A 15575-nucleotide genomic window follows, 5' to 3' on the forward strand; every position below is an offset into this window, starting at 1 on the left:
TTTCTCTCTTTTCCTTCTGCTATTCTATTACACATATTTTGCACCCTCTGCATTCGCCCTACAATTCTCAGATATTCTGCTGTGTCTATGCATGCATGTGCATGTGTGTATGTACATGTGTGTTTTTCTCTTTTTTTAGTGTTTTCTCCTTTTCCCCATATTTTTAAAAGTAGTTTCTACTAACTTCCAAAGCTTCTATACCCTCCACCTGAGAGATTTTCTTCATCTGTATCTAATGAGCCCATCAAAAACATTCTTCATTTCTGTTACAATGTTTTTGATCTCTAGAATTGTTTTTTCCTGATTCTTGTAGAATTTCTCTCATCTTATAAAGTGGGTCTGTTCTTGTATGCTCTGTCTTCTATCCATTAGAATCCTTAGCATATTAATCATCTCAATGTCTTCACCACCTTGCCCTTTCTCCAAGCTAGGTTAGGCTCTAAATAATGCCCAGCTGGTTAGGCTCTGGTAAAATAGTTTTTCCTGAAGGAACAGAGTGACCCATTTGAAGGTAGTTCCCTTCCCCCCACCCCCAGGAGACAGGAGGGTGTTTTGCTCTTTATTCACCATGAGAACCTGGTCAAGGTAAACTTACAAAAATCTGTGGGGCTGCCGTAGAGCTAACACCCCCACCCCGCCCCATGGAATTTTTAACTTTCAGGTGTGAAAATTAATAAAAGAAACCTCCACTGAAATTGGAGTCAAGGAATCTGGTGGGGGAGTTCTTACACCCTACCAGTCAGTTGTTAATTATCCCAAATAGAAGAGGCCACTTCGCCTCTCCTGGAGGAAGGTGCCTCTACTTTACCACCGCAACAAGAAGGAGGTGTTCTTCCTGCCAGCAACAAGCCCAGCCAATGGCAAACACTGCAGCTCAGCCAATGAGAGGACACCACCACCCCAAACTCTTCCTTTCCTCCAATGAGCTTTCATTTAAAGCAGTCCATCCCACAGCCACCTTTTCTATATAAAAGTAAGTCTGGGTGTTTTCTGGAGTTTCCTGTGGTCTACTAGAGCTTTTGTTTCCTGGTCTGCATTTCCTCCAACTATTCGGACAATTCCTGAATAAACTCATTTAGCTAGTGAGATAGTCAGGTAACAACAAGTTGACACACGCTTGTCTACTCCAAGCTCCAAGGATTACTCAATTAGTTTAGGCTTTGCTACCATGGTACTGGTTCCTATGGAGGTTTCTGCTTAGGTAAGTTGTGATTCTTTGTATTCACCTGTCTCTCAAATTTAAAGAGATAGCAGTTTGACCTGTGACCTCAGTTTTTTTTGTTTTGTTTTGTTTTTTTCTAGTTTTGTTTTTCAGGGTTTTTTTTTTTTCAGTTCAGCTTTTTGCTTGTTAGGAAGGGACGATGACTTCTAAGATCCCTACATTCCAGAATGCCATTCTACTTTTTAAGAAAAAAATTTATCAGGTGTTACATAAGTAAAAGACTGTGCATCTATCTACTTTACATTTCTATCAAGAATACTTTGGGCATTCCCTCTGTGGCACAGTGGAAAAGAATCCAACTAGGAACCATGAGGTTTTGGGTTTGATCCCTGGCTTCACTCAGTGGGTTAAGGATCTGGTGTTGCCATGAGCTGTGGTATAGTTTGCAGATGTAGCCTGATCTAGCATTGCTGTGGCTGTAGCTTCAATTGGACCCCTAGCCTGGGAACCTCCATATGCCACAGGTGCAGCCCTAAAAAGCAAAAAAGACAACAACAACAAAAAAAACCTTGAAGTCTCCAAAAAGTTCCACTTTCCTGAAGAGATCCTTCAAAATAAATCTTTAATGTGTATGTTTAAATGGATATTTATCACCACTAAAAGCACATCCTAGTTTTTTTTTCTGGTCCCGGCAGGTTTTCATGGCACATTACGACTTTATGCTATCATGTGTTTGCTTACCACAGCTCAAGCAGGAGAACAAATTGATTTTTGATGAGAAATATGCCCTTCTAGGATTTCATTACTTCACCACAAACTTGGTCTAGAGCTCATGGTTTGTGAAATACCATCATTCATTATTAAGATGAACAATGATGAGCATTGTGGGAAATTTGCATTTAAAATGCGCTTTTCCTGTTCTACAATTCTGTGGCTTATTTGGTCTCTTCATTCTTCTGTCCTTCCTCAAACACTGACAGTCCCCCAAGTGCCTCACTGTGGTTGAGAGGAGTGGGCCAGGTTCTGTCTGTTTGAGCGAAATGGTACATGCATCACTTCCAATTACATCCCTCTAGGCATTCTGAGGAGCAGTATCTTACAGGGGGTAAACTTTTCAAATCCAAAAACCAGTGAAGGGGATATTCTACATAAAATACTAAAAAGTAAAAATAAAAAAGTCTTAGGCAGTCAATCATCAGTTGTTCAGGCCAGGCCATTCCAAAATCCTTTTAGATTCTTTAAAGAAATGGATGACTATTACTGGGATGCTGTAATAATCAGGAATGTGGTGATTTGTGAGTGGGAGTGGGGTAGGGGCGGCGGTTAATTAGTAAGCTTCTTTTGGAGGTGGGTACTCTAGATTACAGCAAATATGGTACAACTTATTCAGAGGCTGTCATAAATGAGGTTTATTTTGTGAAAACATGCTTCATCTAAGTACCTGTATCCCATCAAAAATTGCATTTTTTTAGTATCAGAAAGGGATTCTGGGAAAAACGGGTACTGTAAGTCTGCTCCCAAGTTGTTGGGGGAAATAATGAGACACCAAAGCTTGAAAATTGAACACACCTGTGCTTGAGGGCACTCCCCAGTGGCGCATTGAAGTGCTTAGTTTCCAGGCCTTCAGTGTTGGCCAGCATTCTCCCAAGGCTTTCTTACACTTTTCGGCTTCCTTACATTTTAAAGTAATAAGGAAAACCTGTGAGAAACAAGGGGCGTATGACTTAAACAACTTAATCTTCACAATGAGAGAATAGCTTTGTTACAGGTGTGGACACTGAGGAATACTCCAAAACCTCTTCTCTTTGCCTCATTCTAGGGTTTCTCCTAAACCAGGTCCTGTGCCTCTTTGAATCCTTGAACTGGTATGTAGATTTTGTGATGCACATAATACTTTGATGCTGGACAGTCAACAGGTGAAACCATATCCCAAAGATACTAATGCAAACCACTGGGTGCTGTGGAGCCTCAGTGGGATTCAGAAAAAAGCTGAGGTTGTTCACCAGTGCTGTCAATATATCTGTCAGACTTTTCTGAATTACACACCCCCAAACCAAGTGGCTGACAGTAAATAGGATTTTTTTTTTCTCTTGTTCACAGCTCAGTGGGTTGGCTGTAGTTTAACTAAGAGAGGCCGGGCTTGGTCTGGCCAACCTGGTCTGGAGCCCAGACTTCTACTGGGGTTCAGTCTATTCCAACTGTCACATTTCAGATGCCAGTCTGAAAGGGCAGTGCCTACTTGGTACATCTTCTTTACATTACAGCAAGTGCTTTTAAAGCATTGATTCTGCTCACTTCTTATTGGCCAAGGTAATTCACATGGCCAAACTCTACCTCAGTGTGGCAGAGAAATAACACCCCACTCATGGGTTCAGGCTCTGCAAAGCCAGATGGCAAAGGGTGTGGCAAAAAAAGAGCAAAGGACTGAGGACACTTACACAGTCGAGCACATTCAAAGAGAAACCTATCAAAATGACACAGCAGTCTAATGCTCACATCAAACTTGAATTTTTGTCTCAAAATGGGCTTTTTCAGAACTTCTCACTTTATCTTGGGAATGTCTTTGAAAATGACTCAGTCTGAGGCCCTCCAGTGGACTTCAATTATAGCAAATAATGAATTTTTGATTACAAAAATCGCATTGAATGATTTATTTTTAATTACAGTCTTCATCCCTAAGAGTGTGTTAAATCTTTGCCTCTCTCAGCAAAGCAGTGGCGGCCATTGTAAATGGTGTCGAACTGTAGTACAGTTGCCATCAACTGAACCACCGCTATGTAGGAAAGGTCCATGTGCTGAAGCAGAGACAAGTTCAGACAGACCTCAGATGGTAGTGTCTTAGCCCTCACACTTGAGGAGGAGAGACTCTCCACACTGAGTCGTCTTCTCAGTGGAGTTGGTCACCAGGAAGCTTTTCAGAGGAATTCCTGGAATCGTGAAGGCTGTTTTCATACTTGGGCCTTTCGGGAACTCGATCAGATGGATGAGTAAAAAGCGATAATCCGGGCTTAGGGGTTGGACTCATCTTCTTCCATGTGTGGTGGTCAAGGTTAACACTGCTGGGAGCGATAATAACCATCCTAAGCCTGTTTCCTTCAGGAGAATCTTGAGAATCAGGGTGGGCCTAAAAGTAGGAGGGGTTCCCAATGTGCCACAGTGGGTTAAGAATCCTACTTTAGAAACTTGGCTCACTGTGGAGGCATGGGTTTGATCCCTGGTCCAGTGAAGTGGGTTAAAGGATCCAGTGTTGCTGAAGCTGTGGAGTAGGTGGCAGTCGCAGCTCAGATTCAATCCCTGGCCCAGGAATTTCCATATACTGCAAGTACAGCCATTAAAAACATAACTTTTGGATCACAGGTAGTTTTATGCCTACAAGTCAGTGGCTCTCAAAGCTAAGCAACACTCTATGCTGATGTGTCCTTGAAAAAGGTACTATGTTTGCCCACTTGCAGGTGACAGAAGGCCAAAGCTAAAGGGACCTAGTTCTCATTCTCCTAGGCAATGCCTGTAGGTTGTGCCAAAGTGACATGTGTGAGGGTCTTGGCCAGCAGGCTCTGGAGAGAAGCACAGATTGAATTCCTTTCTTGCCCTCCAGAGAGAGGGCTGATTTCCCTGAACTTCAGGGGGCCTCAAATCACTGCAGGACACAAGGGAAACTCACACGGCACTGGAGCAACTGGATATTTCTCCTGTTCCCATGTATAGCTATCTTCTAGACCACCTATTTTGTTTTGAGCCCTGAAGGTGGAAAAATGGTAAGACTGGGGTTCTGCCTCATGGGGCTTATATTGCATTGGGTAAACGGGATGGAGGATAACCAAGCACATGGGACAAATGCCATTTCAGATTGTGACAAGGGCAACAAAAGTGCTCTGCAAGTCAAAAAGTAGGGAGTTTGGACTTTGGGCCATAAGGGAGGAGGAAACCATTGGGGGCTCTAAGCATGGACATGAGATGACCAGGTCCATGCACCATAGATGGCACCAGCTCCAAAGAGAGAACTGCATTTCCATCTCTCAGTAGATCCTAGTATAAATGTTTTCTACATAAGTGTGATGTCATGAATGAACTCTCTCGATTACCCCATAGGAAAAGTGTTCTTTTAAAAAAAAATTTCATACAAATTCATTTGTTTCCAGGTGTTTCTGAGATCTTTCATCACCTTTCTTAAGAGACTTATTCAAGGGTAGTAGGAACAGCTTGCATAGAATAGAATTTGTTTCATGAGCCATTTCTCAGGTCATTATTATAATTCCTTAGGCAAAAGCTGATTTTAAAAACACCGTTAGAAATAGACGCTGGCACTCATAAGTTTGAGAAGCTGATGAAGCTTGCATAGATTGTAACCTTGTGTCCCATAAAAATGCTGCTCATTCATACATGCTTTGCAGAGCAAAGGCAACTTGAAAGGAAAACTTCATGTTTCACAATTCTGTAAAGAGGTGAAAGCAAGAGAACTCAGGTCTGAGGCTGAATGTAGTGGAATTTATGGGCTATCTTTTGCTATGGCACATGTAAGGTCAAGTGAAATGAAAGAATGGGTGTGAGGAGATTAAAATGAGAAGTGTATGATTTTCCTTCTCCTTTTTTACATTATGCCCAATCTTAGAGGCCCTGCTAGGAAAATCAGTGCTAAGTTGAAATAAAGTAAGGGGTAAGGCAGGGCCATAGGGAAAGGTGTGATGTTACAGAAGTTCTCTCGTGAGCCAGGGAGCTTCACACACTCAGGTTCTGGAGGTCACATCATGGCTCTGTGGTAATGAACCCCACTAGTATCTATGAGGGTGTGGGTTTGATCCCTGGCATTGCTGTGAGCTGTGGTGTAGGTTGCAGACATGACTTGGATCCCACATTGCCACAGCTATGACATAAGCTGGCAGCTGTAACTCCGATTCAACCCCTAGCCTGGGAACTTCCATATGCCAAGTCTCACTTATGCTCTGTAGTGAAGACGTTAAATGCCAGATGGGTGTTGCCACCTGACAAAGAGCAGAACATCAGTCACCCCAGGTCTATTGGGCATGGTCCCCCCAGGGGGCTCTGTGCTTGGCACTCTGCTGCAAGCTTTCTGACCAAAGGGGCCTCTACTTTGATTTCCTCTCTGGAATTTTAAACGGTGTTGCATTGGGATTGGAATCTCTGAAGATTATGGTGACGCCTGTACATTCTGTGCAGATGTGAGGACAAACTGTATGCCAGGCACTGGGCAGGAGTGTGGGTGTAAGGAAGATGGACAGACCCAGGCTAGGTCACTTGGCTCTGTACCTTGCTTGAGTTTTCTGAGTTGGGTTTTTTTTTTTTTTTTCCTTCTTTAAAATGGGAAAGATGATCCATGTCTGGAAGGGAGTTTTGAGGGTTTGAACTATTTTATGAGGAAGCCAGAGGTGGTGGCAGGGTTCCTAAGAACAGCCTAGGCTTCCATGCCATATCCATCCATGGTCATGTACAGCATCTTTGCTTCCTCTTCAAGTAGATGCTGGTCCAAATTGGTCATCATGTCAGTGAGTGATGCTAAGTTCAGTAAAACTTGCATAACACAGACTAAGCTTTGCACGCCCCTTGGCAGTCTGATGTAAATACAAATTAATCATCTTAGCCCAGTCTTTTCCTCAATACACTAAGTCACTGTCCATTTAGAAGCCAACATGTCTTCATTCCTCTCCTTCTTTTCATTGGGTTATTAGGAATATTAAATAAGAAAATGCATGTAAATATGGAGTGACTTATAATTTCTCAATAAATGCGAACAGAGGCAGCAACAATAACAGCAACAGTTTACTGTTATTTTAAGATTGCTATCTAGTGGGGCACCTTCACCTGCCAGTGAAAGCCTGGCCTAGGTGACCTCTATAGTCCCCCCAGTTAAAATATGATTGTGCTTTCATGCTGACCACCAGTGAGTTCCCAAACTTCCCCCCACATTGTTCTGTAATTCATAAAACATTTCTCTACTGTGCATACACCAGAGTTTATAATTAGAAAAGTTTAGAGAAAGAGTTATATCAACATAAGACATGACAGGAGTTACCTTTGTGTCTCAATGGGTTAAGAATCTGACTAGTATTCATGAGGATGCAGGTTAGAACCCTGACCTTGCTCAGCGGGTTAATGATCTGTTGTTGCCATGAGCTTTGTCATAGGTCGAAGATGCGGCTTGGATCCTACATTGTGTAGGCTGGTAGCTGCAGTTCTGATTCAAACCCTAGCCTGGGAAATTCCACATGTTGCAGGTGTGGCCCATTAAAAAAAAAAAAAAAAGACATGACACCTCATTTTCTCAAGTTCATGGATGGACATTGATGGCTTGTCACAGTTTGGCTTCTCCCCAAAACAGATTTCAGAGGTCAGGGTTTGGGGGCAAGTAGTTAATTTGTGAGGTGATTTCAGGAAAAGGAGTGGGGAAGAGAGACAGGAAAAGACTCCAATAAAGAGTGCATTATTGGAGTGCCCTGGTGGCCTGGCAGGTGAGGACTCAGCATTGTCACTTCTGTGGCTGATCCCTGGTCTGAGAACTTGAGTATGCTGTCAGTAGGGTCAAGAAAAGACAAAAAACAACAAACAAAGATAATGAGCAGTTTGCCATTGTGGGGAATCAACCCACTAGGTAGCTGGGGGCACCTTGGCCTTCATCCCCTCGAGGGTGAGTGAGCTGGGCCATGTTCGCACCATTTCTCATTAATCATGAGTTGAAGGATGCTCATGGTAGCCTTGATTCCTTGACACGATGGACCTGTCCCAGAGGTAGACAGTGAGAACCCACAGTTAAAAGTCCACTGGTACCAGGGGTTGTAAGGAGAGCCAGGATGCAAGGATGGCACATGCCATGGGGGCATGATCAGCATATGCTGCAGTGATCCAACTTATTAATAAGCCATATTATGTGTGTATATGCATGTAACACAACCTGCCTTGTCCTTTGACACAACAGCAAAGACCCCACCATCTCCTGAGAGGCTGCAGGAGCTTCACCCTTGTGCTCCTGTGGGAAGCCAGCCACAGCCTTTTTAGCATTCTGCTTCCATGCCTGCTGCGGTAACAGGGGCCAGTGTCACTCTTATTACTTCACCTGTTTTATCTTTTGTGAAACTCAGCCTTTAGCCAGAATTGTCTGAGCGACTGCTCTGGCGATTGCTTAACGGTGAATCTCCTTCAGCTCATTTCTCTCAAGTAATTTGATTCCATTGCTGTCAGAATTGCTTTTATGCTTTGGAAGGAGGCCTGGGGAGGGGGTTGATGAAGCCCGTTTTGAGATTTTTTTTTTTTTTTTTGACCATGACCGCAGGAATATGACAGTTCCCAGGCCAGGGATTGAACCCATGCCATAGCAGTGATAATGCAGGATCCTTAACCACAGTACCACCAGGGAACTCCTTGTTTTGAGATTTAAAAAACTAAATTCTTTGCTCAGTATTTCCTCATGCCAACTAGACCCTTGATCTACATCCCTTTACCTCACTTTGCTATCCAGGACAGGATGTGTGTGTGTGTTGGTTCAGGGAGGGCTGGGGAAGAATGTTCTGAGAAAAACAGAACTCATCTTACATTTCATGTTTGATTTGAGCTTGTAACGTGTATTGTTTCATGTCCCTTTGGTTCCCTTTGGTTTGCTAAGATGGAAAAATATTTATGGATCCTCCCTAAAAAAAAAAAAAAAAAAAAAAAAAAAAAAAAAAAAGCCAAGTGTAGTTTTGCATCCACAGTGTTGATAATCCCAGGTCAATGGATGTTAACGTTTCAATAAACCCAGTGGACAGTTAGAGTTCCATCAATTCTGGAAATCTCGTGTTTAACAACTGCATGATATTTTTGTTTTACTTCAGTTTGTGTGTACATAGAAAAAAATAAAAGCAGAAGCATGCTTTCCTCGTTAGAGACTTGATGGGGAAGGAGGGTGTAAAAGTGGATGTGAATTTAATGTGTAGAATTCACAAGTCTGATTTTTTTAAAAGAAAAACTATTGCTTCTTACATCTGGATATTTATAGTAATTCAACCCCAATGCAGTGCTTATAGTCATCCTGAGGGCTGGTGAGTGTGGCACCCACTTTCTAAATAATGTGTACTTTGCATGGGGTTTTATGATTCCATAAAATTGTTGGAATTTTATCACAGCCTTGGGCCAAATGCCTTGTTGGGGAGGGCAAGAACATGGACCAAAACACCTTTTGAGGTGAAGGCTACTGCCCAAGAAAGTGTGCAGCTAAAAATGAAATTATCCAGTATATAAACAATATGTTTTACATTTGTGAGCTTTGCCTGGACATTGATCTCCAGATTGCATTTTTTTCTTAAAACTGGTAGAGAGGTATCCACAGTTAGAACAGAGGTGACTCCTAGAAATTGGGCTGGAAAGGGATGGGAGGAAACACAAGAGAGAGGCTGGTCCTGGGTAGACTGTCCATGTTAGATGGGATTAATGTTTTAAAGCAGGGATCAGGAGTTCCCTTTGTGGCTCAGTAGGTTAAGAACCTGACATAGTGTCAGTGAGGATATGGGTTCAATCCCTGGCCTCACTCAGAGGGTTAAGGATCTGGTGTTGCCACAAGCTGCAGCTCCAATTCGCCCCCTAGCCCAAGAACTTCATGTGCCACAGGTTTGGCCATAAAAAGAAAGAGAGAGAGGAGGGCTTAATTGCACAAGATATTCTGTTCACTTTGACTTAATTTTTTAGCACTAAGAAATTCTCAAAAATAATTAAGGCATTACCGTATGCCTCTGTATGTTCTAGCCGTCTATAGCTATAAGCACACCCTTAAAGTTTAAAAACAGAAGTTCTGCCAAAAAGGGCAATTACACACTGGCAGAAAAAGTTCTATCTATATTTTAGTAGAATATGTTAGATTTTTAGTAGAAAATATTTGAGTTTCATAAAAGGGGAACATATTTTGTTTCTCCGCGGGTGCCTTTAGATAAAGTTAAAGATACTGGGAATTAACAACAAAGGAGAATAAAAAGCTAGAAGGGAAAACCATTTATGGCAAGATCAAAACCAGATTCACTCTAATTGTGTTGAAAACATTCTGGGTTTTCAGCAGTTCTAACAAACATGTAGTTCAGTGGCTGGGCAGAACCTTCAATGAGTCTTCATTGCTGTATCTTTCCACAACTTGATGAAAAAGAGTATTGGGTAATAACTGAGAGAAAATGTTTGTCTAAAAAGGTATTTTATGCACCACAGGAGACAAGCATTTTAAACGCAACTTGCTGTTTCAGTTTCCCCCCTCTTGAGTTTTCCCTCTTTTATCCCCCTCCCTTTTTCTTTATCCCTTTTTAGTGCCGAAAGTGGATCATATAAAAGTTCCCAGGGTAGGGGTCAAATCGGAACTGCAGCTGCCAGCCTACTCCACAGCTGTAGCAATACTAGATCCTTAACCCACTGAGTGAGGCCAGGGATCAAACCACATCCTCATGAATACTAGTCAGGTTCTTAACCTGCTGAGCCACAATGGGAACTCCTCCCCCATTCCCTCTCTTGTTTTGATGTTCTGTTGACAGAATTTCTCCGCTTCTGGTTTAAGTACTCATTGCTCTGTAGAGAGAAAACAGGCAAGTCATAAAATGTGTCTGAGCCTCTAGCTATAAAAGGTATTGATCAGCTTAAAGCTATCCTTAATGGCTTTACATGTGGTCAAGAAAATATAATTAGCTACATCTTGACAGGTTAAGTAAGATGGAAAAATACATTATTTTAAACTTTCTTACATTTCTGGTGGAAGTGGAAATCGGTATGGCTGCTTTTGAAAACTGGCAGAATCTGTCAGAGTTAAACATCCAGATAACCTATGGACTTCTGGTATGTGCACAACGGAAACAGGAACTTGTGTTCACCAAGTGATGTGTACAAGCATGTCCATGGTGGCTTTGTTTGCAGTAGCCCCATACTGGAAACAGCCCAAGTGTCCATCCACATTAGAATGGATAAGTAAATTGTGTACTATGTAGACAGTGGAATATAACACTGCAGTGAAAAATAGTGTGCTTCTGCTCAGTGTATGGAGATAGCACAGATGTATGGACCCATAAAAGAAGCAGGCAGGCATTGTACTAACAAATTAGAGACAAAAAAGAGTACACATTGTCCATATCTGTGAAGTGGAAAAACAGACAAAACTATGATAATAGAGGAGAGAATAGCAGTTCTTAGTGGGAGAGACGATGACCTGGGCAAGGTAGCTGTCTGAGGTGTTGGAAATGTTTTATATCATGATTTAGGGAATAGTTTATATGTATATCTACACATATACATATAATACACATACATATAAAATTTAGCAAGCAACTGAAATACACAAATAAAATTTTAAAACTCTTACATATGTTGCAGTAAAGTCAATTTTGCCATTTACAACAAAAATAAATTTTAATAATCTGTCCTAATGAATGAAAAGCTAAGTAGCTGTGGAATGACAGAAGCAGATTCCACACACACCTGGGCACACATGTAAGTCCCTGCATGCTTGGCTCTGAATTATTAATGGCTTGTTCATCCTCATTGACCCTCATACTTGGGAGAGATTTTCTGTGTCATCTAATTCAGTGATTTATCTGAAGCTTGTCTGTAGCCTTCCCCCTGTGGGCCATTCTTCTCTTGTGAACAAAAGTCCCCTGGTGACCAGAATAAAGTTGAGACCTCCCCAAACAGGGAGCCCACCTGTCATCAGGAGCCCAACCCTGGGCAGAAATCTATCCTTGCATATTCATTGGTCTTACCTGTGGGGTCTTGTAGCTAGGTGAACAAAGGGCTGTGCTGTGGCTATGACCCTGGACATCTTACTTTATCTTGTACATAAATGTTACTGAAAGCAGAGGTATTTTCAGGGGTAATTGTCTTGATATTTTCCTCCACTTTTAATTACAGCTTGTCTTCCCATGAGGAATTGTTTCCTCACATGCATCTTCTCAGTAGTCTTTCCTCGGGGACGAAATGTGGATTCAGTGTCATTTTGCTTGGATGTTTCAGAATCCTTTGGCCCTCCCCATGTCCTAGGGCTAAACACCCTTGTTCCCCCAGTAATTAGCCTTTCCTTCTGTCAATACAAAGGTTCACAAATCCACAATCCATTCCTTCAAGACACACTCATTGATCATCCTGTATGTGCCAGTGGTGTTTTAGGGATACAGTGATAAGTAAAATTAGATGTGGCATTTGCCTCTTTAGGGCTTTTAAGCAACGAAGACAATCAGATATTTACATAGATAAATGTAAAATTGGAACTATGGTGAGTGCCGTGAGGAAAAGGTCTGTAGTGTCATGAAGCATGAGATGGGTAGTCATCCATATGGGAGAAGCCCTCTATGGCAGAGTGACAGCTGAGCAGGGGACAGATGTTAAAATAAGCTAGGAGAAGAGAGAAATGTCATTTCAGAGAGAGGAAAGAGGATGAGCAAAGCCTTAGGGCAAGGAGGCAAAAAGGACCATGCCATATTCAGAGAGCAGAAAGAAGGCCCCTTTAGCTGGAAGGAGAAAGCAGAGAACAATGGAGAAATGTGACCACTCAGGGGTGAAATGTTAGCCTTTATTTGCGGAAGGGTTTGAGGACAGAGCAGGCTTCAAGTGCGTGTAAATGACATGGCTTGGAAAGTAGTTGCACAAACTCAAGAGGGAACAAGTTTTGAGTGAGTCATTTTGGATTGGAAATAGTACATGGAGGTCCAGGGTGTGATTTAAGGAGGGGGTAGATTGAAGGATATTGTCAAAAATGATCAGGTCAGGGAACTGGCAGGCCAGGTGTTGGGTGGGTCAGCTCCATGCTTGTTGAAATCATGTGGAGTTATGGCAAGCCTTGAGATAGAGATGAAAACTATAACTCAGTGCCAGAGGTTTTGATGAATGTGGGCAAGGGACCAGGAGGTCACAAGTAATTGAGAAGTGACCACAGTTGCCATGGTTCTGGGAGAACTGGTGTAATTTCTCTGTGGGGAATTATGTCTTCTAAAGGTTAATGCTGATGGCCATTGCAACTGAGCATCATTAGAGTGTTAATTAGCTTCCTATGGCCCTAACATTTTATGATATAAGTACTAAAACATATCAAAAATTTGGAGAAGAATAGCATGGGAAGAGAATAAATAAGTAAAACACAAATTTATAAAGGCCCCCTGGAATGTAGAATGCCAAACTAAGGCACTCAAGTTTACTGTTCAGGAGCTGGAGAATGGGGCCAAGGCTACTGTTTTGTGTAAGGTGTTGGTAACTCTGTTTGAGGAAGAATCACTTGGGAGTCATGTGCTGGAAAGATCATGGAGGGGGAGGGGACCAAGGACCATGGTCAAGAGTTAACTGCAGTTGTCCGTTGAAAGCTGATCAGACCTTGGATGAGATCAAAAAGGAAAGAAGGAAAAGGGAGTGGTGTAGGTACTGCTGAGTGAAGCTGTCTGTAGGACCCAGTTACCAGAAGGGGAGGTACTGAAATACTGCAGTAACTAGGCCAGAAGTCAGGCCACAGGCAGAGCCCTAACAGCCAGAATAGAGTCCTTTTGTAGAGGAATACGCCTCATACCTCTCTTTCTGCATCTGCACAAACAAGGTCACAGGGGCCCTCTCTGGTGAGAAGACATCCTTGAGGACATGTTGGTGGATGATAATGCAGCATGACCTCAGGAAGCTGACTGTAGGATGTTGGGGATGACAGACATTAATGGGTGCTCCTAGAAAAAAGAGCCCGGGAGAGGTCAAACAGATGGGAGAAGACACAGAAGAAGGCAGGGTGGAAAAATCCAGGAGGAGAATCTGCATATATAAAGACACAAAGTAGATGAGTGGCTGTCAGAGTCTGGGGGAACAGGAGAGAGAGGGGAGTGACTGTTAAAAGGTATGGACGTTCTTTTTCAGATGGAGGAACTCTTTTGGAATTTGTGGCAATGATTGCACAACTTTCTGTACACCCTAAAAACCATCGAATTGCATACTTAAAAAAAATCTACAAAGGAAGGGATGCTGAAAACATGAAAAAGTTTAAACACATTTAATAGCAGAGATGAAGACTGATTGAAAGGCTCTGGGTCTTGGTGATGAAGAAGCCAGTGGGGGGTTGAAGACAGTAGTTTCAGTGGAATAGTCATGCTCATCTCTTCTTTCTGCTCCATAAATAACTAACTTAGAAGCTTATTCCTTCACATACTTTTATCTCTGTTGGCAGAATGTCTGATGATCCTGCAAGTTCTTGAATGAGTTTGGTTTATACAAGTTAAAGGATAAGCTTTAGAAATTCTGATTATGTGTGCTCATGTTCACTGATGTATTATAAGTACATTGCTGTTCCTGCCCTTCTAAAACTAAACCTATACTACAAAATCGGGTCATTTTATATCTTCATCTCAAACATCATTTCCAATGGCCCCAAATGAAACAAGCATGACCTTCCATGAATCCACGGAATCACTTTCAGGGGTATGGGTATTTGACAAGTTGTTTGCCCTGCCTTGTGTCTGTTCATTGATGGAGTACTGCTGACCTTGGTGACCTCGGGTCACTCACACATGTGCTCTGAGCTACATTTACTTGATTTGTAAACTGAAGGTCATAAACCTTCATCTGACACCTCTTATGAGAAAATTATATGAAAAATGTCCTGAGAGCTATTAAAAAAATGTAAATACACTTTAACAGATACTGTTGTAGGACCAAAGAGACAATTAGTTATTTATTGCCTTTTAGCTTTCAGCTGGTGTAGGACCAGCCCCCTTAATGCCTTGTGTATAGAGTCACAGGCTTCATATCCTGCGATGTGAAGTGCATAGTGTATACCTTAATAAGATCTGTCTTCCTCAGTGCTAATTGGTTGAATCAAATACTTAGAAACGAGAAAAATCCAATATCATACCATGATTGACTTCTCTACTGCCTTTGTCTTTTTTTTAATATATGTGTAATGTGTTTTATTCTGCTCTTCACTTAGGTTTTCCAAATGAGCCTGCTGCCATCATTGCCCTCAGCACCATTAAGGAATGGCTGGTCAAGAATCAGCAGGAGGTAGGAGAACAACACAGTAAACATTCAAAATGCTATAATGTGATATTCAGTTTCCAAAAAGTAGATACATTGTTTCTTCCCTACATATCAGGTAGACCTAGTCATGGAGCCCAAGGCTAGCTGACCATGCTTCTTTCAAGTTACATGGATGATTGCATATTTTTCTGTGATTAATTGAATGAAGGGATTCCATGGACTGGTTTTGGTGGTGAGGATGGGCAAAATAATCAGTTTCATTTAGCCATGGTAATATGGATTTTGTGTAAAAGAGAGAACAGAGTGGATTTTAAGATTAAAAATTGAGGAATTGTACTGTTTTCCTTAAAGAGTTCAGTTATCCTTGTTGATGGAGGATTCCTAGTGTATGGTAATTTTGTCAGTAACCTATGATCTCTTTGTTTATAACTAATTACTTCTATAAAGCAACTTCTGAGTGTAATAT

The 15575-nt window shown here is 41.9% G+C and overlaps 1 protein-coding gene across 11 annotated transcripts in view; it reads left to right on the plus strand.

Annotated features, from left to right (window-relative positions):
* MACROD2 (mono-ADP ribosylhydrolase 2) overlaps nt 1–15575 on the plus strand; it is a 2051375-nt gene that overhangs the window by 1473592 nt on the left and 562208 nt on the right. For 9 of the 11 annotated variants that reach the window (XM_085004514.1, XM_021077531.2, XM_021077533.2 and 6 more), the window contains one exon: nt 15060–15133. In XM_085004514.1, the coding sequence (XP_084860640.1) occupies nt 15060–15133 (74 nt within the window). Of the gene's footprint in view, nt 1–993; nt 1202–2981; nt 3028–15059; nt 15134–15575 lie in introns of those variants that run through there. The other 2 variants (XM_085004521.1, XM_085004520.1) reach the window with 2 other exon arrangements.

The sequence above is a fragment of the Sus scrofa genome, chromosome 17 (genome assembly GCF_054392235.1).
Source record: "Sus scrofa isolate SSC_HxYL_T2T_F1_AM1 chromosome 17, Sscrofa_HxYL_maternal_Yorkshire_Landrace_v2.0, whole genome shotgun sequence".
NCBI classification, from domain to species: domain Eukaryota; kingdom Metazoa; phylum Chordata; class Mammalia; order Artiodactyla; family Suidae; genus Sus; species Sus scrofa.